General features: G+C 37.7%; 1 protein-coding gene across 1 annotated transcript in view; it reads left to right on the plus strand.

Annotated features, from left to right (window-relative positions):
• Cped1 (cadherin like and PC-esterase domain containing 1) overlaps positions 1-22,825 on the plus strand; it is a 248,540-nt gene that overhangs the window by 212,865 nt on the left and 12,850 nt on the right. Inside the window, exons 18-22 of the mRNA XM_077110288.1 lie at positions 60-196; positions 11,847-12,067; positions 12,324-12,425; positions 12,828-12,915; positions 16,914-17,060. Coding sequence (XP_076966403.1) covers positions 60-196; positions 11,847-12,067; positions 12,324-12,425; positions 12,828-12,915; positions 16,914-17,060 — 695 coding nt within the window. The remainder of the gene's footprint in view (positions 1-59; positions 197-11,846; positions 12,068-12,323; positions 12,426-12,827; positions 12,916-16,913; positions 17,061-22,825) is intronic.

The raw sequence follows: 22,825 nt of genomic DNA on the forward strand, positions 1-22,825 counted from the left end.
GAAAACTATAATTTTGCCAGTAGAAACCAAACCAAAGGAAGTTTTGCCATCTGTTCCAGGCCAGTGGATCGTGCCTTGCCTTAGTTGTTCAGACAACAGGACCTGTGACTGGAGAGAAATAACTTGGCAGCCCCACAACTGCCAACATGGTGTCCTAACTAAGCCTCAGCTCCAGCAGTGCCTGGGAGGAAGGAAGGTAGGTGCTGCATCCAGTCCTGTCGGGGAAGCCTTCAATTTTTGCTGCCTGCAGCTCTAAAAACCAGGTGGTTGTATATTCTAGACCAATTTGTTGCCTTCAGTCACAGAGGAAACTAATTGAATGCAACTTGGCTTTTTAATTATATGTAGATGGTATCATAGAAGAGCTTTAACAATTCTTGCTCAAAATATTCATTTTTATCTCCATCAGTCTACTTGACAGATGGAGGATATTAAAGTCGTGTCCTGCGCTGACCCAATTCCATGCTGTTCTTGCAGTACAAGTTGTTAGGAGCTTGCCACGTCAACTGACAGTTGGCAGTTCAGAGCAGCTGGCCTTGTCAACCGCAGCACTTGGGGCACTGCTGTTAAGACAGACATCTGTAGCTCAGCTCAAGAAATCAAATGCATGCAAGACGAACTTCTTATAGAACTTACCAAGTGCATGGCAAATTGTTTTTACCCTCTAACCTTGCTGATCTTCTTTCACATTCCTGGGCAGGTCTCACATGGACCTCACTAGACTGATTTTCCCTTTAGTGAGGCTTCTAAGCTGATTTCTTGGACATGCATTGTCTTCTTGCTAGGCATGCTCTGACTAGGTAGAGTCCGGCAGAACTCTCGGACATGCAAAACGGGCTCATAGACTGAGATGCTTGCTTAATAACACCAAGTAAGTAATCTTCACCAGATTTTTCAAGTACTTTTTATTAGATGAACATTTCCTTATACACTGTGTGTAAGATCTCACACATGGGCATGATTTCAAAAGCTGACTTTTACAAAATTATATTTATACATTAAAAAAACAAAAAACAAAAAACCTAGAGGCAGGGTGTGAAGGTGCACACCTGTAATCCTAGCAATGAGGATGGCTGAAGCAGGAGGATCATGAATTCAAAACCAGCCTCAGCAACTTACTGAGGCCCTAAACAACTTGGTAAAACTGTAGCTTTAAATAAATATTTAAGAAGTGTTGGAGATATGGGTCTATATTTAATTGCCACTGGTCACCCTCCCCCCCCCCCAAAAAAAAAACCCTGTGGATAGAATATTTGCCAAATTTTCTGCTAGCAACTGGTTTAAGAAGCATGACAGAAAGGGAGGGGCACAACAGGAAGATAGATATCTTCTTCATGATTTCAATAGAAATGCCCCCAGTTTTTACAATTAAGGATATCTCTACTGATAAAGCAGCAATATTAATTTGTACAAAAGGGAAAAAAAGGAAAACAATTACTTAGAAACCTATGTTGCCATCAGTAATATTAACTGAGCATTGATTCTATGTGGGGAACGATGTGGCTAACCTTCTTATACCTTAAATCCCAACCGACTGTAAGCTTCATGAAGGCAGGGAATGTATTTGATTCATTGCTATAATCTGATTGCTAAGCACAATTGTTGATACATAATCATCCGTCAATATTTGTAAGGCTGAGGATTTAATCAGTGCTAGAGCATATGCTTAGCTTGTGCAAGGTTCTGTCTGGGTTTAAACTGCAACACCAACAAATAAATAAATATTGGTTGAGTAAATGAATGAATTAAAATCTTTTTTACTCCTGTAACTCTGTAACAATAACATATTAATATTATTAGTAGAATAATATTAGTAATAATTTTTCTTAGAAAATCCAAGTTCTGAGAGATTGGGTAATTCACAGTCACTGCAGAAGCGTGGGAATGACTGTGACTCAGGCACTTTGAACCCCCAGCTTGGACATCCACTCTTCATAGCTTAGAAGCACAGCACTAGAAGCCATGACAATTACTGTTGCCACACCGACCAGATGTCTCTAAACTCAGAATACCATTCTGACCTCAGAATTTAGAGTATTCAGTAAAATTCCAAGAAGATGTCACAGTTTATTAACCTGAAAAGCAGTAGATATTAAGTTTATTGCTAAATTCTGTGGTTTGGGATGGGATACATATTGTTTCTCAGCTCATTTTCTTCATCTGTAAAATAATAAGTAAACATGAGCTACTTATGTTTAAGCCTCTACTATGGATTAATTTATTTTATAGAAAGCTAAAAGCCTTCTTTCCTGTCTTAGCTGGGAATGCTTTAATAAAATACCATAAACTGGGTAGCTCAAAAACAAATATATATATATATGTCCTACAGCTCTGGATATTGGTCTGAGATCAGGATGCCAGGGTGGGCAGGTGCTGGTAAGAGTCCTCTTCCTGGTTTCTGGTGACTGCCTTCCTGTAGTCTTCATGCAGTAAAAAGAGAAAGAGCTTTGGTTTCTTTCTTTTATAAGGACACAACTTCATGGTGGAGGCTCATGATCCATCTAAATAAACATAATTACCTCCTGAGCTTTCACCTCTTGATATGGTCACACTGTGAGTTACTAGTTCAACACATGAATTTAGAGGGGACATAAGAATTCAGTCCATATCACTGTCTATAGTAATTTCTTTTTTTATGTATTGTTAGTAATATATGACAGCACAATGCATTATAATTCTTATTACATATATAGAGCACAATTTTTCATATCTCTGGTTGTATACATAGTATATTCACATCAATTCGTGTCTTCACACATGTACTTTGTATAGTAATGATCCCCTCCCTTCCCCTCCAACCCCTCTGCCCTATCTAGAGTTCGTCCATTTCTCCCATGCTCCCTCTCCCTATCCCACTATGAATCAGCCTCGTTAATTCAAAGAAAACATTCAGCATTTGTTTTTTGGGGACTGGCTAACTTCAGTTAGCATTATCTTCTCTAACTCCATCCATTTACCCACAAATGCCATGATTTTGTTCTCTTTTATTGCTGAGTAATATTCCATTATGTATATTTGTCACATTTTTTTATCCATTCATCTACGGAAGGGCATCTAGGTTGGTTCCACAGTTTGGCTATTGTGAATTGTGCTGCTATAAACATTTATGTGGCTATGCCCCTGAATTATGTTCTTTTTAAGTCCTTTTGGACTTAGCTGATTTTTAACAACTATACAAGATAATGGTAAGGGACTGGGGGTATAGCTCATTTGATAGAGTGCTTGCCTCACACGCAACAAGGACCTGGGTACAATTCCCAGCACCACTAAATTAATTAATTAATTAATTAATTAATTAATAAAATAAAGATAATGGTAAGGAGGATGGATCATTTTTTTTCTACTTGTTAGCAATAAACATTGGTTGTTGCAAAGTCAATAGTCTCCTATGCTCAGATTAGGTGACTCCAGCAGAGACCAACCAGCTTCCTGCTTAACAGATAGTGCTAATTGTATTACTTCACCTAGTCCAGACTCTTCCTTGAGACCTGTGTGCTCAGACACTCACATTTTCCAAAACACTGGCACTGGTCCTACGAATCTGATTTGTTTTCCAAGATTCTAATTTATTTTATATATAAACAGAGAAGCATTGTCCCCTTTTAACAGAAGAGTGGCATAACCAGGACTAGAAAGATCTTCCCTTAGCAGAAGGGAAACTGCCTAAGAAGGAAATGGATGCTAGGGAGACTGAGGCTGTTTATGGAAAAGTTCCAACATGCAACAAAGCAAGATATAGAATAACCTAGATATAATAATAATAATCAAGATATAGAATATAGAATAATTATTCTATAGAATAATCCCATTGATGTAAAACCTAATGCATACAAACAAACATGCTTGCCTCCACAGAGAATTTCTGGAAGTCACAAATTGATAAGAGTGAATGCAATAGGTGGAGAGGAGTGGAGGAGGGGTAGGGTACAAAATGAAATATAGGACCCTGTGTTAAAACATTATTAAGAATCCCAGTGCAATGGTGGGACAATAAACCAAGCACAGAACTCTTCCAAGCACAAGTCCTGTGAGACTGTCCAGATCACATGCCCACGAAAGCAGCTTGGGTAATAGAGCTTGACTGGAGAGGAGAGCAGAGATATTTTTATGTGTGTTTTCATTTTCACAATATGTGAACATTGTTTTCTTAAACTAAAACTGTATATGTTAGGGTTGGAGGTATAGCTCAGGGATAGAACACTGTCTATTGCTAGCATGAGACTCAGGGTTCAATTCCCAGCACTGTCATCAATCCATAAATCAACCAATAAAAACAAAAATCTATATTTTAAAGGACTGTCTAAATCATGACTAGCACAGAGCTAGTGGAAATGCAAAAGAGGGAGATCCTGAGAAAGATATTTCACTTTGAGCCACAGGATTTGGTAATATAGTCAGATGCCTACATTAATAAGGCTCATAAAGTAGAGATAATTATAAACATTCAAAGCTGCAGCTATGTTATAGCACTTGGTTTAGGTAAGCTCCGTATATTAACTGGAGTAGGTAAGCAAAAGGTTTCCCAGTTTATTTGTTTTTTACTTTCCATTAGAATAATAAAAATACACTAAGTACTCCTTAATTTTCATGCCTGATTACTAAGACAAATAAGTTCTCATCCTAGTCAGAATTTTAATAATTACCATACTATTCTAAAGACAAATAAATCTTAAGGCATAACAATTACATAAATGTAAGAAAAAGTAATACAAATGTTTTTCTTTTTAAATGTATTGTATGCTGACTTTTTTTGTATCTGTTCCTACCATGTCAAATATTCAATAAAAGTAATATATTACTTTAGCAAAATTCACTTAACATGTACATAAGGACAATGAGGTAGTTATGAAGTAGGAAGAGGTTCAGACAGGCAATCAGAATGGATGATTCTGAGCTATAGTTCTCCATCTCACCAACAAAGTGATTATTTTTATTCACCAAACTCATCAGATTTACTATGCTTCCCCATGCCAGATATATTGCTGCTATCAGTTACCCGTAATGTTATCACATAGTCGAGTCCTCCCATCACTTGAAGTTCTAAGACAGGAAACTTTCGTGATGTCACTTCGTTCATTTATCTAATGTTTTTTGAAGTAAGAAGCTATCCCAGGAGTGTACAGCATTTTTCCAGATGCTATTTTTCTAGTGGAAGAAGACAAATGAGAGAAGTAACCATTGCAAAACAGCATGATGATTGCCACAGTAGGAGGCAGTCCCCAGAATCAGACCAGAAGGGTTTGGAGAAGTTGCCAGAAAGAAGATGACTGGGTACTTTGTACTTCAAGGTCATCTATGAATCTGTTCTTTTGAAATAGCTTAATTGAACTAGAAAAGTAGTGATCTCCATTTTTCCCAAGAGCATGCTGTGAGAATCCCATTCCTCAAGGCTAGTGCTTTTTACTTCCTTTAGTGGGATAAAGGGGAATGATTCAACCAGGTGAGAAAGGCATTGGCAATGGCGCTAAAGTTCTCATTTTTTTCAGGTCTCCAATTTACACATCTTGGGTCATATAAAAATAGGGTCATATTAAACACATAATTTCTAAAAGCTCTACTAACCTGTAGGACTTAAAAGTAATACAGAAAGTTAGCAATGATGGTGGAATATGATGGTCATTATTATCCAAAGTACATGTATGAAGACATGAATTGGGGTGAATATACTTTATTTACAACCAGAGATATGAAAAACTGTGCTCTATATGTGTATTATGAATCATAATGTATTCTGCTATCATTTATTTAAAAAATAAAAAAAATTTAAAGTAATACAAAAAAATGGAAAACTAAGACATATAATCATGAGCATCCAGAAATGTCATTCTTGCCATGAATAAGTAGTTCAAACCTATTGTGCTGCAAAAAGGAGAAAACAGATCTTTAATGTCAATCCTAAATTTGGCAAGCTTCATTTTGAGGGAACATATTAAACTGAGTTATTTTTCTCCAAAGAATCAAATGTAAAGGCAACAGAATTTGACAGGTCCAGGGAGAACTATTGAAAAGTTAGGCCTTCAAATAGCATTCTGCTTTCTTTAGAATCTCCAAGTAGTCATTTCTCTCTGTCAGGTTTCCTTAAGTTGTTATTATGACCCATTCCATCTTTTTCCTACTGTTTTACATTGATGAATGCCAAGACTATGCTTGAAAATACAAGCCCACCTGCAAGGAAGGAACAAGACACAAACCAGTTGAGATTTGAAAAGGGGGTCAGGTTTCCAGTAACTTTGACCAGGAACCTCACTGCACTTAAAGACCTGTGAGCAGCACTGAACTTTCTGCACCTTAGTCATTTCCTTCATTTCAGCAGTGTTAACAGAAGGAAAGACGGATCAAGCTCTTGAGTGAAAAGACAAAGCCACCTTTCTCCTTGGAGCATTTGTACAATTCATTCCTGTAGCACACTTGAGCATTATGGAGGGCAGGTACATGTGAGACCCCTTTTCAACTCTAGCTTTATCCAAACAGGATGTGACTCACTTATAGTTTTTTATAAATATGTTTAAGTTTTGCGATTCTGTGTTGAGTCAAAGCAAAATCCGTTGAATCAAAAGCTAGGATTCCAATTATATGTTCACACTTTTCTCTAAATAGATACCCTCTTTTTAAAAGTATGAATGGAACATTGATAAAAATTTGTCAGAGCCCACCTTTACAATCACAGTGTGAAATACGTAGGAAATAGTTTAGAAATATGACAATCAAATTTACTGCTGAAAATCAAGCAACTATATCATGTAACCCAACTGAATGAAACAAGCCCTTATTTTGTTTGTCAGTGTAAAACAGTTCAGAATTTAAACCAGTAATAAAATATCTGAAAGAAGAGTGCAATTAAGAAAGGGAAATATAAAAGGCAATGTTTACTGAAAGTACTTGAACTCAGCTGTTAAAACAGGAAATGTAACTTAAATTTTTAAGTAATGTTTTCATGCTAAGTAGTGTCTTAGACCTAAAGGTGTTTAAATTTTGAAGTGTGGCTAATTTATAATAATATATTGTGAGTAATGTGAATTCCATTATGGCTACTTAATTTATTATTGCTGTCGCTTTCAATAATCAGGGCAGGATAAAAGAAGGGAATGCACCTCTCACACTCCCCAGGAGAGGATGACTCATACTTGGTGCCCTCCTTCAGCATTCAGTAAATATACCCACAAGACAGACAAAATGGTGACATAAGCAGTTCAGTTCTAACAGCTAGAAGAACCATGTTTAACTGGCATTATATAGTTGCTTGATTTTCTCTGTGGTCAAATTTTGTGTTTGAAGGTGATTTGCTTAAATTTCAATCTCACATTTGTTTTTACCCACAAACAGCAATTTGGCTGCCCATCTACAGGCAATTTAATTAAAATGCACGATTGGAATACATTCATTGTAGCCAAATCACATGGCATGGAGAGATGCTTTGTTGAACTGGATTTTTGTCATTACTTAAATATCATTAGTGATCTGATCTGCCAGGGCTTCATGTTACAGTTGGACAACCCTTGTCTCCTTTAGAAATGGGTGTCTATCTTATGAGAGCAGTTCTTCTCAATCCTGGGGTTCCTCAGCACCGCCATGAAGCTTTCTCAACACAGGTGCTATGCTTGGCCCTGAGATAGATGTGATGATGAACAAGACTTCTTGCTGCACTTTTATCTTCTTTATTTATACCCTGTGAGTGCTCACCAGTCAGCAGGCATTACCTGCGCTAATGGATGATAGCACCTCTTGCTCTCCTGTGGGACTTCCCCTCTTGGATATTTCTGTGGGTTCCTGCTAAGCTGGGTGAGCCCTGTGTTGTCAACCTCATGTATTTTATTGGGCCATAGGATGCTTACATTTCTATACAGATTAAATGCAACCTATGCTGAAGAAAGAGAAAGAGGAGGGAAATAATTTAAAATCCCTGTGATGCATAAAAGGACTTCTATTCTTAAAGAAATGGTTTCCTGACACAAATAATAGTTAGAAATAGTATTTGTTGATAAAGACACAACCAAAACTTTGGGAACTTTTGATTTAAACATTCAGTGAAGTTATTTTTACTCCATAAAAAGAAAAAACAAATAATATTCTTACTATTTGTATTTAATGATCTTTTTTTTTCCATCTCCAATTGCTTGTGCCCACCAATACCTGTATAAGCTAATCTAAGGAAATAAATTTCAGAGGAAAGAGGAAAAGACATTTATTAATTGTATGGATAGTCATAAATATTTGTTATAATTTAGGGATTTTGAAATAGAATTTGTCCTCTAAAACAAATAGTCTGCACATTTTCCTTTTAATAAATTTCAAGAAATCTGAATGATCTAAAAGATATAAAAGGCCGAAAATCAACTATGTGACTGAAAAGAACCACTCTTTAATTTATGATATTAATTTTAAATTCTGTGTTGTATGTTTAAAAGGGCTGGCATTTTGATGTTAGCAATCTTTTAGTTAGGAATACCAGTTAACCTCTTAGAAAATCTGCTTCACTGATAGAACAATCAATTTAATACCATAACTTCATTTATTTTATCTATGCTTTTATTATTTTCAACTTTCATGAATGGAAAGGCAATGAGATTAGATAGTCCCTGTAGAAAATGATCTTCCCCTGGGGCTGGGGTGGTGGCTCAGAGGAAAAGTGCTTGCCTAACATGCCTGAGGCACTGACTTGGATCACCAGCACCATATAAAAATTAAATAAAGGTATTGTGTCCACCTACAACTAAAGAATAAATGTAAAAAAAAAAAAGAAAGAAAGAAAATGGTCTTCCCAAATCTATGTTGACTGAATTAAAAAATGCTATCAAGATACTTGCTGTATAACAGAATTTGTTTTGCAAATGATGGTGGTGAAGCTCCTGGCATCTGTGTAGCTCTTATTGGTCACAGATGCGCGGTGGGGTAGCCCCAGAGACCTCCTCTGAGCATGATGGTTTGCTCAGGTAACAGTTTCTCTTTCAGTCCTCCATCCAGAACCTTGGTTTCTGCAGCAGCCCTCTACAATAGTAGCAGCTTGGGTCAGTAGTAACAGCTTGGTGATGGAGGCGGAAGACTGTGGTAACTCAGTTATTTTCATCTTCCACATCATTTTCTCTGAATGGACTGAAGAATTCAAAGTGCTTCACGAGGCACTGCAAGGCACCCTCAAAAAATGCTGCTGGCTTCTCTAGTGCCTGAATGCCAGCTCACATCCATTATGTGCTTATTGTGTGCCAGCAACAGGATAAGTATTTAAAGTCTCATGTAAATCTTCTGAGGTGGTGCTGTTTTTCTCCATTTTACACATGAGGAAATTATACCCTGGAGAAGCCATACCATTTGTCTAAGATTTTCTAGGTAATAAAGAATAGTACCTTAGAATTCTGAAACACAGTTGTTTTGTCTCTGATCAGCTCTGGCGGGTCACATCTTCAGAGCTAACCACACAAAAAGACTGGGAATCTACAAGTTTTGTCATTGTTTTTCTCTCAGTAACATGCCACTACTTTGATTTTTCTAAACCTCTGTGTCTCTCGGTAGCCCATAATATAGATATTTAGGAAATGGACCTTGATACCAAAATAAAGAGAAGTCCAAAGAAAAGTCCTTAGGCGTGACTTGGTTTAAAGCTAGATCTTGAGGGTCCTTTACTGGTATCATGGTCGGAGTGGCTTCCTTTCTGCCAAATTCGTAAGTTGTGAGTTCTAACTTCCTAGTACCTCAGAAAATGTCTATAGAGATAGGGCCTTTAAAGAGGTGAATGAGGTAAAATGAGATTATCTGGGTGGAGTCCACCTAATCTAATATGACTAGAGTCTTTAATAGAAGTGATTAGGACACAGACTCACACAGGGTAAGACCATGCAAGACAGAGAGAAGACAAGCCAGAGAGACCCTTTGAAGGAATCAGCCCTGCCAATCACTTGATCTTAGATTTCTAGCCCCCAGAAATGTGAGAAATTAAATATCTGTTGTTGAAGCACTGAGTCTGTGTAATGACAGCACTAGTAAACTAGTACAAGTGGATTTGCATAATCTTTAGTATCCAAATTAAGAGTATTCATGATGATTCGATATTCCTGTTTAAAAATCAGAAATCTAGTCCAGAAGAACAGTTACAAGTTAAATCTAGTTAAGAAGCAATTCATTTCCCGAATTATTTTATTGTACTGAAATTTTATTGCCCCACATGCCCCACTTGACTAAGAGATTTGGTGTGGGCCTTGGCATATTATTCAGTTAATTTTGACCAGGTTTATGGTAAGAGTATTGGCACTGAAAGGCAAATTGGAGAAACTTTCTGGATTTCTTCATACAACTATTTTGATACACTTACCTTGGAAAGAATAAACCTTTGCAGATTCTTACCAAATTCACTTTGGATGAACAAACGCAGAAATTCCTGAGAAATGATGGCAGTTCTGGCTGTTAAAATTAGAATAAAATATGTGCATGACCAATGAAAAACGAAAGAGAAAAAAATCAAGAATAAACTCAGACTTATCCAAAAATATTCAAATATTGTCCATGGAAAAAAATCCCCTTTTACTTTCAATTCACTGTTTTTAAAGGGCACATATGGTACTATAAAGAAATAGAATGAGAAGGTAACCCTGATCTCAATTATTCTTTGATAAGACATGAGAAAAAAAAGATGCAGATACAAATAGCCATAATTTCATGTAGACATTGATTCAATCTATAATGGAAGTAAAAATTTAATGGAATCACAGAGGCCTGAGAAGGTAATTCAGGCTAAGGGCCCTGGGCCTTTTGGTAGAGGTGATGCTGGTGTTGGGTCTGGAGGTTGACAGGTGGAATTGCAGAGGGAGGAACGTTCAAGGCAGATGGATTAACACAAGGAAAAACAGATGTTGTTGAGTGCAAATCATGTTCAGTGCAAAAGTAGGAGTGTGTCATGCTTACATGAGGAGACACATTGAAAGGAAGAGCCGTTGCCCCTGCACAGAGTCAAAGGACCTGGGTGTGAGTCCTGTGTTCACCATTTACTAGATTTATGACCTCAGTCTTCCTGAGTCTCAAATTCCTCATCTGTGGAAATCTCAGAGCATGACATGCAATAAAACTTCAGTAACTGTTAGCTGAACTTAAATAGTTCAGACTTGATTCTTTAGGGTGTGGAAGCCAATATAAATTTTGAACCTGCAAATAAGATAAGCAGAACTAGATATTTAAAAATTTATCTCAGCAATACTGTGTGTTGAATAAATTAGAAGGCAGCCACTGTCCAAGAAGGAAGACTGCTCAGGAGAGTGCTGCAATAGTGTAGCTCAGAGACAGAGAGAGCCCAAAGAAGGCTGGTGGGATGGAAAGGAGGTGATGGATGTGGGAGACTTTCCTGGGGAGCAAAGGGCACTGGGCTATACAACCTGGGACATGGCATGATGTGCAGAAAATCAGATTCTAGTCTTCTTTTTTTTTTTTTTTCAAGTAATAACATGACCTCTAGGGCTAGCTACCTCTGCAGATTCTCTGTTTTTACATCTACAAAACATATTGAAAAATCCTGAGCACTAAAATATTTCAAGCATCTTTAGAATCAACAAGCCTTGTTAAATGAGTAGATAAAAAAGCAATGAACATATGGGAGATTAAAAAAAATGAAATTAGCATGGAGAGAAAAGTTTTATGCATTATTGAGTCAACAATTAGAGGATATCATTACTAATAATATAGAAGAGAGGAAAAGGAACAGGTTGGGTGAGGATATGATAAATCTTGTTCCAATAAATGTTATTTTTGAAGGGCTGTCCTTTGATTAGACATGTGATTTTATGAATATTCAAAAATTAGTTATTTAAGACTATCTTATAGCATGTAAACATGCAATTTGGAAACAAATATCTTTTTCTTTATAGATTCTTTTCATTGGTGATTCAACCAACAGAGGGATCATGTACTATCTGATTGAAAGACTAAATGAAACGCTCCAGGAATGGCAGAAGGTGCATGGAACTAAATTGTATCCCAATGTCAATGGTGGGAAGACATTGGTTAGTTACTCCTACTACCCCCAGTTTTGGATAAGTCCTTCACTGAGACCAACATTTGAGAAAGCACTTGAACATCTCCTGCAAAGGTACAATGGAACTATTATGAATGGCACAAGGCCACAATGTCCTGATGTTTTACTAGCAGTCATAATTGCTCACTGTATATCAAATGTGCTGAAAGGCTTAGATACTCAGTAATGTGGCTGAAAACGAGTTGCAAATGACAAGAAGGTCCTGTGATCAGGAAGCCAGACATGGTTCAATGAAATGTGAGGCAATGCAGTTAAAATGTTTACCATCTGTTTTAAAGCAACATGTGTTGTTTTTCTTTCTGGATTTCAGATCACGTCCCCTAGAGAATACTGGCCAGACTGTATTGGTTGTTGGTGGTGTTCAGTGGCTTAATTCCAACCACCTGCAAATTATTCACAAGGTTTTGAAAAGGTAAACTGCTGTGACAGTAATTGTCATTGATATTTAAAATTTTTTAAAAGGTGATATTGATAATGGCTAAGTTTTATCAAGACATTTACTTAAATAACACTTCATCATTTAAACTAAGATTTAAAGCCTGGTTTTAAATATTTCAAAATATTTTTATATCTAATCACAACAGGACTCTTCATTATTCAAATTTAAATTTGATACAGATCAAAACCTGTCCACTGACACCAAACTCAATCCACAAAATCCCCTAATACACATCAAATCTGTAAAATGGGAATTTGGTCCTGGATGCCAGTTATCTGATTCTCAAAGGATTCTGCTTGATTTTGGGGGGTAATTAACAAACACCTAAGCTGTAATTATGGTTTGTGACTTTGGAATTCTGATCATTTCATTCAGGGAAAATTTACTCAATATCCTAGTGATCATCAAAACTTTGGGAATTGGATTCCATCTACCAGTGGACGGAGTGCATTTCTTAACACAGGTAAGCCCGTTTCTTCTTGGCTATGTGAACTTCATAATTCTGATTTTGATCCCTGTTGGAAAAGGTTCCAAAAAGAACACCTTCATGATGATCAAAAAAGATTATATACTTAGAGATTATGATTTCAAATCATTTATAATTATTCCTGGAAAAATGAAACCATAGCCCACAAATGTGTTGCAAATAATTTGCATTGAGTTTATAAAAGAAAAAGGGATGCTGAACCATGCAAAATTAAGAACTAAGGCATATAAGAGAGAAACCTCTTCAAGTATCATTTACCCATCAAGTTTTTATATGCCTTTCTAGGCTATATAAAAAGGCTTTCTTTTCTTCAGGTTCAGGCTAAAACCACAAATGAAATTGCCAATATCAAAGAGTCCTTTGGGAAGGAGTGGCTTTTTTGAAGACAATTGCTTTTTTTTTTTTTTTTTTTAATATCTTTGCAGTAGTATCATTGTCTTTTTCCCTGTAGTTGGACATTCATGAATGAAAGGAGTTAGGGTCTTCTGACCAGAAGAAGATAATAAATTCTTCTCACCACTGAATAGAAACTGCAGAACAAAAAAGAAAAACCACATCTGTAGGTCAGAGAACCAGCTGCTCTTGCTCAAGCGAGGAGAGTCCACCAGCAGCCCAAGTCTGCAGCCAATTGCACAGTCATGGTTCAGGGGCATAGTGGGAAACTGGGCAGGCAGGAAACTGTCCTTTTGATATGTAAGGAGTTAAGATTTATTTTTGTGTCTGTGTTGAGTATACCTAGCTTTTCCCAGCACTGAGCACATTACCCCTCTCTTTTCTGGAAACTTTATATCTTCTATGATACCAAAAGGGGAGAACTGGTTGAAAGTGACTGATATTAAACCTTCAAATTCAGCATCTTGAACTCAGCAGGATTTAAGATAACTTAAAATGAGTTGAGCCATTTAAAAAAACTGAGGTCGCTGAAGGGCTAACGTTTACTGGGGACCAGGAAAGGGGACTCTGATCATTTTTGGTATGGGTTATGAATTGGAGCCCCTTTAATGTTATCTGAGGGCTTCCAGCTGAGATTGCAATTCCTTCTTGACTCTGGTAGCTCCACTGCTTTGACTGCAGCTCCTTGGAGCAACTGGAGCATTCATAGCTCCTGCTTATATTTAGGGTATTAACTCACAATCCACTCATTCCAGCTAACATTTCTTCAGCATTTGCTATGTGCCAGACCCTGCATCAAAGACTTTGCCTGCCACCAGAGCTTTGCTGGTGCTCATCAGTCTTTTCCAACAGAGTAAGAACAAAAGGAAGGAAGCAGAAAAATAGTAAGATGGTAGAAAGGGATAATAGCAAGTAAAGACAGAACATAAATCTCAACCCCCATCATAAACTTGCAAGACTGATAACTGCCTTCTTCTCTAGAATTATCCATTTTTCCTTCGTTCCCAGAGCACATGCACACATATGCCTACACACACACACACACACACACACACACACACACACACTGAGTTCAGTCAGGCTAAACATGTGCTGCTTCTCAAGCACACCATGCTTTCAGGCCTTTGAAACCACTGTTCCCTCTTCTTGGATCCTACTCTCCCCACCCCTTCACCTGTGTCACCTCCATGCCCCCTCATTAGTTTAAGTGCTTCTTCTTCTGGGAGGACTTTCTGGACACATTTGACTAGGTTATTTTCTCCTACCATGAGTAGCTAGAATAGTGTCTATGTCCTCACTCTTGTCACCCAGCACACACAAACCTTGGTTGTTCATCTTCCTGATGGGCTATAATCTGAGAACAGGGACATACATGGAGGTAAGGGAAGCTTGTAAGGCTCACTCTGGTACCCCAAGTGCCAAACACATTTCTCAACACATAGTGGACCCCCCAAAAATGGCTTGTGCACAAAAGAATGAGTCTTAGTGATTTGGATGTCCCCAGATCACCCTTTCCCATTCATTCCTGTCCTAATGATGACTCCCATCTGAGTCCCAGCAGAAATTGTCTCTTGCTGCAGAGGCCCAACATGCCCATGCTGGAGCGCTGAGACTCAGTACCCTTTCTTGACCTGGGCCACTAGGGTCATCTTCGCTCTAGAACTCCAGGTGGCATTAGCGAGAGCTTCTTTTGCTACTGCATTGCAGTTCAACTCTTCACTCTGCCAAGTTCTTCTTCCCTTGCTCCCTCATATGTGTTGATCCCCAAAGCACTGTCCTGTTAGCTCCCTGCATTCAAATATCTATTTCCCACAGAACTGGTCTTTCTCTAGAAACATTTCTCTGGAAAATGCTTAAAGTTTCATGTACCTTTTGTAACTAGGTACATTAAAATGAGAGGATACTTGTAACTGGACAAGAAGCCTACACACGAAATTGAGAATATTGAACATCTTTTTTTTTTTTTTTTTTTTTTTTTGAGTTGGGAGATTACCAGGAATTGAACTCAGGGGCACTCAACGACTGAGTCACATCCCCAGCCCTATTTTGTATTTTATTTAGTGACAGGGTCTCACTGAGTTGCTTAGCCCCTCACTTTTGCTGAGGCTAGCTTTGAACTCACAATGCTCCTGCCTCAGTCTCCCAAGCTGCTGGGATTACAGGCATGCACCACTGTGCCTGGGAGGCATCATTTTTATATGATCATGAAGGCCCAGAGAAAATTTGTATGTCTCTTTCCTCCAGGGTGCTTCTTTTGAGCCCTTTCTATTTGCTACCTTTATTTTGAAGTAAACCCTCTTCTCAGTCATGTACAAATAAATATGCAAGTATAGTGAAAGCAGAAAATTATATGTATCTGACTGCTTCTTTTACCTTGCAGTTGGATTAACAAATGGAAGCTATTATTTGTCTTTTTACCTATGAAATTATATTTGTCCTTTGGGAAAAGGAAAAGTGAGTGCAATACCTTCCCTGTGTCAGTTTGGCTTCTCCAAGCACAGACAAGATTAACTGAAAAAGGGATAAACAAGGGGGATGCCTGATAAAGGGTAAAAGATAAAGGGACAGATGTGGGTGTAGGCAGGAGGCCCTTCAGACCACAGCATCCTGATGCATGTTACTGGATCCTGCACCAAATATCTTTTGAGTGCCTAGCATTCCCTGGGAATTGTACTGGACTGCAATGGGTCTGATATGAAAAGAGAGGAAGAAGGATGATTTCTGTAGAAAGCGTAAGATGGCAGGTCAGTTCTGAGAAACTTAGCTAAGCCACGACAAAGCCCTGAAGCCACAATGATTAGCAGAGTGCACCTGAACTAGAACTCCCAGCCACGCTCAATCATTGCCAGGGACTTGGCGCCTGAGGGAGGGAGGAATCTGATCCACAGTAACAGCAGCTGGAGCCTTCACTCAAGTCTGCTGCTCCCCCAAGAACACACCTCTCTTCCAGCCAGCAAACCTCACTCAAGACTGCTCAGAACCTCCTCTTAAAGTCTCACCATCCAGCTCTCCCCTTGCCCTGACAGCTACTCCTTCCATCAGTGCAGAACCTGGCATATTTTCCTCTAATAAAGGACTTAATAGCTGTTTATGAATCTGTTTCTCTTATTAGAATGCAGTGTCTTAAGAGCGGAAACCACAATTTATTTATTCTTGTATTCCTGTCTTGCAGCTAGAAACTAAGCACAAAGCAGATGCCAATTAATGTGACTCAATGAATGAGAATCCAAATAGCTGAAACTAGCACTCATGATTCTTAAATGTCAGTTTTCAAATTGAAGTTTTAAAATATTTATTATAGGCAATACATTTAATTTCTTTCTGTGTAAGGGAAAGTTCAAAACTATGTGTCTCTATACATTTTTATGCAACACACACTCTCAAGCAGTTATATTGATGTCTTGAGAGAAAAAAGGATAGAACATGTCTTTATTTAAAAAATGCATGTGAAATTCTTTATCGCACAATAGAACCGATTTCTGTTTTAAAAGATGACATTTATATGGTTTCTGCTTGAGTTATGAAATCATAAAATAATCCATTGCTAATAAAAACCCTTATTCTTCTACTTTGCAATACAGAGTGAAGTACAAAATGTATGGAAAGAAAATATGATTATTCTGGATGCTGCAAAAAGTTATGGCTATGAAGTGGTTGACACATTCACTATAACCATGGGGCGATATAAAGAGTTTCTGCAGGGCAGTTGTGGATGTCATTTCCATGAGGTATTTATGCTGGCTTTCTGATTTTTATAGCTTTTGATTTGAAAGAAAAATTTGCACCTTTATTTTACATAGAAGAAAATGATATCAGAAGGAGATCAAGTGATGTGCTCATCCTCATTCAGGCAAGACTTATAGTAATTACAAATTTGGCTGTTTAAATTAGTTGTTACAGCACCACCAAAAAAAAAAAAAAAAGTTGTTAAAATTAGATGCTTAAAAACAAGGGTCACTGGTCAATGCATGTGGGAAGATGGGAACCTGGGAACCTGGAGAGGGCTTACCTTCCCCAACACACTTCAAGCCCTCCCATCAGAAATCTCATCCAAAGGATGTGGCAAAAATATTCAGCTTGGGAATCAAGTCTATTGAACGTGCTACACTAATTGAGTGTTTAACTAATGCATAGCAGAGACCTGTGGTTTGAATAATTTTTTTCTTCTGCAAATGTAATAATAATTCTGTTTCTAATTAGAAATTAAGTAGATTTAGCTGATAAGGTAACAACAAAGAATAAATATTTTCCCTCCCAACCTTTCAGATTCTTCTGTGTATTTCCTCCCTACCCCTTGAATAAAATCTTGGATAGATCCCATAGCTTTGAAAGGTTGCCAATCACTTTCATACATCAGTACTAAAATTGTCCAGTCCTATGTCATAACCGCATCATTCCTCTCCCCTGGTTCAGGGCTGCCTGTCTCAAAAGCCTAAAGTAGTGGGGAGAATGCAGGAGTTTTCTCTCTCTTCCCCATTTTGCTTTGCTACACTTCTTTTCCTTGTTCTGTTGGCATCAAATCAGGTACAGAGAGTATGTTGAAGAAAAAAAGATCTTACTTGAGTGGTACAGGCACAATTCAGCAATATGCTTTCTAGGTATAGCATGCCGCTTCTTCCTTTTTTAATGAGTGCTTTTGTGAATGTCCTTGAAAAGATCCCCCACCAGGACATTCTGTCTGCAGCTTTCTTGATAAAGGCAATACCCTCTCTTAGATTCCTTCTTTGGCCCCTTGGTAACTAACAGTCCACTCTGTTGGAGGTCACATTGCCCCTCCAGGCATCCTCTTGGAAGATATTCAACTTGGCACTAGGCTTGCTATACTTAATTACTCTCACTTGGTCTACAGAAGTACTCATGCATCCTTGTTCCACTGTTGCTGGAAATACAGTTAATTCCCAATAAAGTCTTCTCTTTTACTCTTGCGTGGCTCTCTCTCTCTCTCTCTCTCTCTCTCTCTCTCTCTCTCTCTCTCTCTCTCTCTCTCTCTCCTTAAAGTGAATCTACAGCAAGTATTTCATACTAGGTCTAATGCCCTGAAATTCCAATAGACATGTGTCCACCTCTCAAAGTTGGCCTTTTGAATGTCCCTCTCACTTGGTTTTAAGCTAGAAGGAAGCAACTTCCCGAAAGGGAAGAAAACCACAAGGCATTTGGAAAACTCACGTAAAAATCTCTCTCTTTCTTCTTTTTCGTCTCACAACTCTTTTGATGAGACAAGGGTTTATATAAATGGATTTTGCCCACACTTTTACAAGTCACGAATAGACTGTCCAGAGACTGTTTGGAATATAAAGTTTCCTGGCAAATGCTGTTTGGGTCCAGGTCTCAAGAGAGTCAGCTGACAGAGGTGAAGACAGCCTCCATTTAACCTTCCCATCAGATACTGGGTCACTCATCCTTTCCATTTTGTCTCCTTTTGTTAACTAGAATACATCCCTTTGTGGGTTGACTAGGGAGAAAAGAACTACAGATTCTTTCTGATCCTCTTTTCAGCTGTTAGCTGACTGTCACATTCCATCCTCATCCCCAGATTCTTACAAATACCTCAAAGCTATGGACACTGCCCCCGTCCTGTATGATTTACTGATGGATGCTTCTTAGTTTATTATGTGACCAACAGAACTGCATCTCAGAGAAGTGAGAGCCAGCAATTGAAGTAGAGAACCTGACAAGATAAATTTTGATCCGGCAGCTTGAAGCTTGACTGTGCTGCTGCAAAACATATTTTAAGTTGTAGGAGACTGTATGCCTACTAATTGCTTCTACAAGAAAATATACCACCCATAAAGTACTTATCCTATTTGCAAAAAAAGTCAGGATTAGAAACACAAGTGTGGTTAGCCTGGAAGAGCAAGAAACAATGAATTGTCAGCTGAGCCAGCCCAGGATCATAGTTGGTCACAAAAGCACATCCACAAAAATGGGGACTTTGAAAGACAATGTACAGATTATTTTTTCCCTCTTTTAGAAAAAAGGTTTATTTATTTACATTTATATAATGTGCTTTCAATTAGTTTTTGTTGGGGAGAGTGTCTGCTTTTGTTTTTGTTTTTGTTTTCAGCTTTAGGGCTCTTGAAGTCTAACAAGGAAATGTTCTCCAATGATTCCCAACAGGACTCCAAGTAAAATCAGAAAATGTCCTTTCCACATGGGGTTACACATATCTCCTGCCACAGTATCAATTGGTTTAACTAACAACAAAAAAAATCATGGAATGTGAAAACCCCCAAAAAGACTCCTTGAACCCTCAGCACTAGGATATTGGTTTATAATTATTTCCAATAAAAACTGTCCTAAATTAGCAAAATAATGATTTGAGCATGTCAGGTAAAATTGCTTCACTTGCTTGATTTTCTTTTGTTGTGCCTTGATCATGTACAAATTGCCTCTTCTTAGCTCTGTCTCTAATGCATGCTGTTTTGATGGCAAGCCATTAGAGGAGCCCCCTCAAATTATCCCAACTGATTCCTGGTAGTGTCACCTACTTGTAAGTTTTCATGATTGAACTGAAATACACTCTGGGAGCATTTGCCTTTTCAGTTATGATATAGAGTTGATAAGATCATCTTTCTCTGTTGACTCCCTTCATCATTAAGTCTCCAAACTCGTTCATTGCTCAGGCATAATTGTTGCTTAACTCTTGGACAATTTGTACCACTTGTACTTCAGGAAGTCTCTAATGCTGACACTGATGTTTTATAATCTTTCTAAACCATCAGCCAGCATCTTAAATCACTATTAGCTTATTACAAGCAATCAAAAAAATCTAAAGCCTCCTTATGAAGAATGGTTTGATGATGAATGCAGCAAGCCAGGAAGAAGTTGATTACAAATTTCATGCAAAACATATTGAAGGGCAAACATTCTGCTGATAGTCGTTTTTTGCTCTTTGCTCATTTTATGAGAGTGGTTAAAAAAAAAAAACAAGTTTGTCATAAAATAATAACAAAATGAGAAACAGTTGTGTTAGAGCCATAAGAATTTTGGCTTGGGGGCTGTGTCTTCTGGTGGTCAATTAAACCATTCCCACAATAGTTTCAAGAGTACCTAGGAATATGGGTATAATCATTACAGTAAGACCTTGACACTTCTTCTTTGCTTTGTGGACAGGATTCTACTACAGACATAACAAAACCTGCATCAGTAAACTTTTATTGCCATAGGTGACATTAAAGGTCTTGGAGTGTCGATTTATCTGTCAAGGCACCAAAAGAGAATATGTTGCCACCATGAATCTATAAACAATTTCCCAACTGGTGTACCTCAACTTTGACTAAAGAGTTGCTGTTGATTAGAAAAGCAGGAGTTTTTCTTTATGGGTGGAAATGGAATTTTGTTTTCCAGTGTTTGTGCAGGACAACAAACAGAATCCAGGTAGCTCTTGTCCAAGAGAGGTTTTGGACAGTGTTGTGTTATGTGGCAGACGTTACTGTGAACAAGCTTGAGCCTGGCAAGTATTCAGAAATGTTATCAGCCCAAACCTGGTTGCCAAAGAGGCAAATTCTCCGACAATTGTGGTGTGATTATTAATTAGTCTAATCAGTTGTACAGACCTTACACGATATCTTGTTTTCTGGCAGATGTTAACTAGAGCTTTGACTCAGTCAACAAAATTCATCTGGCATCAGGAACCAACACTAATACCTGCAGGTTTTCTTTCATTTTGGCACAGCGGAAAGAATAAAAAAAAAGGAGTTTCAGTTCCTTGCTAGAGATGATTTCCCATTATTATTTAATCTTCATCTTATAATCTTTATTATATAATCTTAACTAAATAAAACATTATGCGGCCTAGAAATGTTTTTCTCCTTTAAAATTTTATATCTAAACACAATGGAGAAAAGAAAATCTTTAAAATTCATCTACCTGAAAAAAAAGATATTTAAGTAAAAACAAATGACCCACATATAATTAGCTGATATAGAAGATTCTAGAATTTAACTATTAGCATAGTTATTTTTAATAAATTTGTAATGATAGTTTACTTAACAGGTGTTTTTGAGTACCTACTCTATTTTACTATTGTTAGAAAATGAGCCAAGAGAACACCTTAAAGGATTCCCATAAACATTTCAAAATCAGCATTTCCTAAAGGAAGAATTAATATTCCCTTTAAATGTATTCCCTTATGCTTTGTGCTAACATACTCTTTGCACTGCCATTTACAAACTAAAGACTCTCTTGACTTTTGCTTATTTTTCTTCAGTCCCCTAACAATCTTAACCAACCAGTTACCAAGTCTTGTTTACATTCTGGTCTTCAGAATCTTTCCCCTATACTCTGTTTCAGTTTCCTTAATTTGTTTTTTCTTTTAATCATCCAACATTTGTTTGTTGATTCCAGTTATTGAGCTAAATGGTAGTGAAGCAAAAATTAATAAGACACATTCTCTGTCCTCAATATATTGCTGTCAAGGACTAAAGCATATGAAAAAAAAATATTATGAAACAATATTTTAAGTGACATGTATATATGAGACGATTGTGATCACACCAAGACACCTAGCCCAATCTGAAAACCATCTTTGTTGGTTGTTGAAGGATGAACAGACCTTAGTCAGGTGATGGCAGAGGGAAGATGGTCCCAACTTCATGGGGTAATGTATAGCTCTGAAATACCCACTCCTCTCAGGTAATAAGAAACCAATCTGAATATTATAGAGCTTCAGACTAAAGGGAACTGGAAAAAAAAAAAAAGTAGGCAAGAGCCAGATCTTGGTCAGAGCTTGGAATTTCATCCTGTAGGTGGTAGAGACCGATGAAAAGGTTTTAAAGAATGGAGTGATTTTGTTTCAAAGGGGTGAGTCTAGGAATAGTGATATATGGGAATAGTGATATGCTAGGAATTAGATATAAAGAGTGTAAATCAGGGAGGTTAGTTAGGAGATACTTTTTCAGAAGTCAGATGAGAGATAGTAAAAAATCTTCCTAAAACAGAACAGAGTCAACAAACCAGGACAGAGTGAGGTGGACAAATCCAAGCCCTATTAAAAAAAATAACAATAATAATAGCTGTTGATCTGATCTGTGGAATGAGGGAGTGGGAAGAACCAGAGATGATTCCCTGCCTTGGTGGCTGATTAGACAGCTAAGATGGGAATTGAGAAAGAGAATAACTGAAAAGGTACTGGCTTAGGAGAAAGATGAGGAGTTCAGTTTTGAACATGTTGTGTTTGAGATGCCTGCAGGACATCCAGGTGGAGATCTCTAACAATGGGCAGTGAACATACTAGTACAAAGCTCAAGGACAAGTTAGGACTGGCGGTATAGTGACAGTCATCAGTAAGTCAGCAACAGTTGAAACTGTAAAAATAGATCAAAGTCTGGAGAAATAGGAGAATTTGAACTTAGAGCATACCCTATTAGAATAAAACTCTACTAGGGTATGGGGCCACAGAAAGCCATAGAGTAAGAATATAGAAAGAGATAGAGACAAGGTCCACACTGTCACAGTAATAGGTAGATCTAAAATAAGGATTTCAAAATACTCA

The sequence above is a fragment of the Callospermophilus lateralis genome, chromosome 1 (genome assembly GCF_048772815.1).
Source record: "Callospermophilus lateralis isolate mCalLat2 chromosome 1, mCalLat2.hap1, whole genome shotgun sequence".
NCBI classification, from domain to species: domain Eukaryota; kingdom Metazoa; phylum Chordata; class Mammalia; order Rodentia; family Sciuridae; genus Callospermophilus; species Callospermophilus lateralis.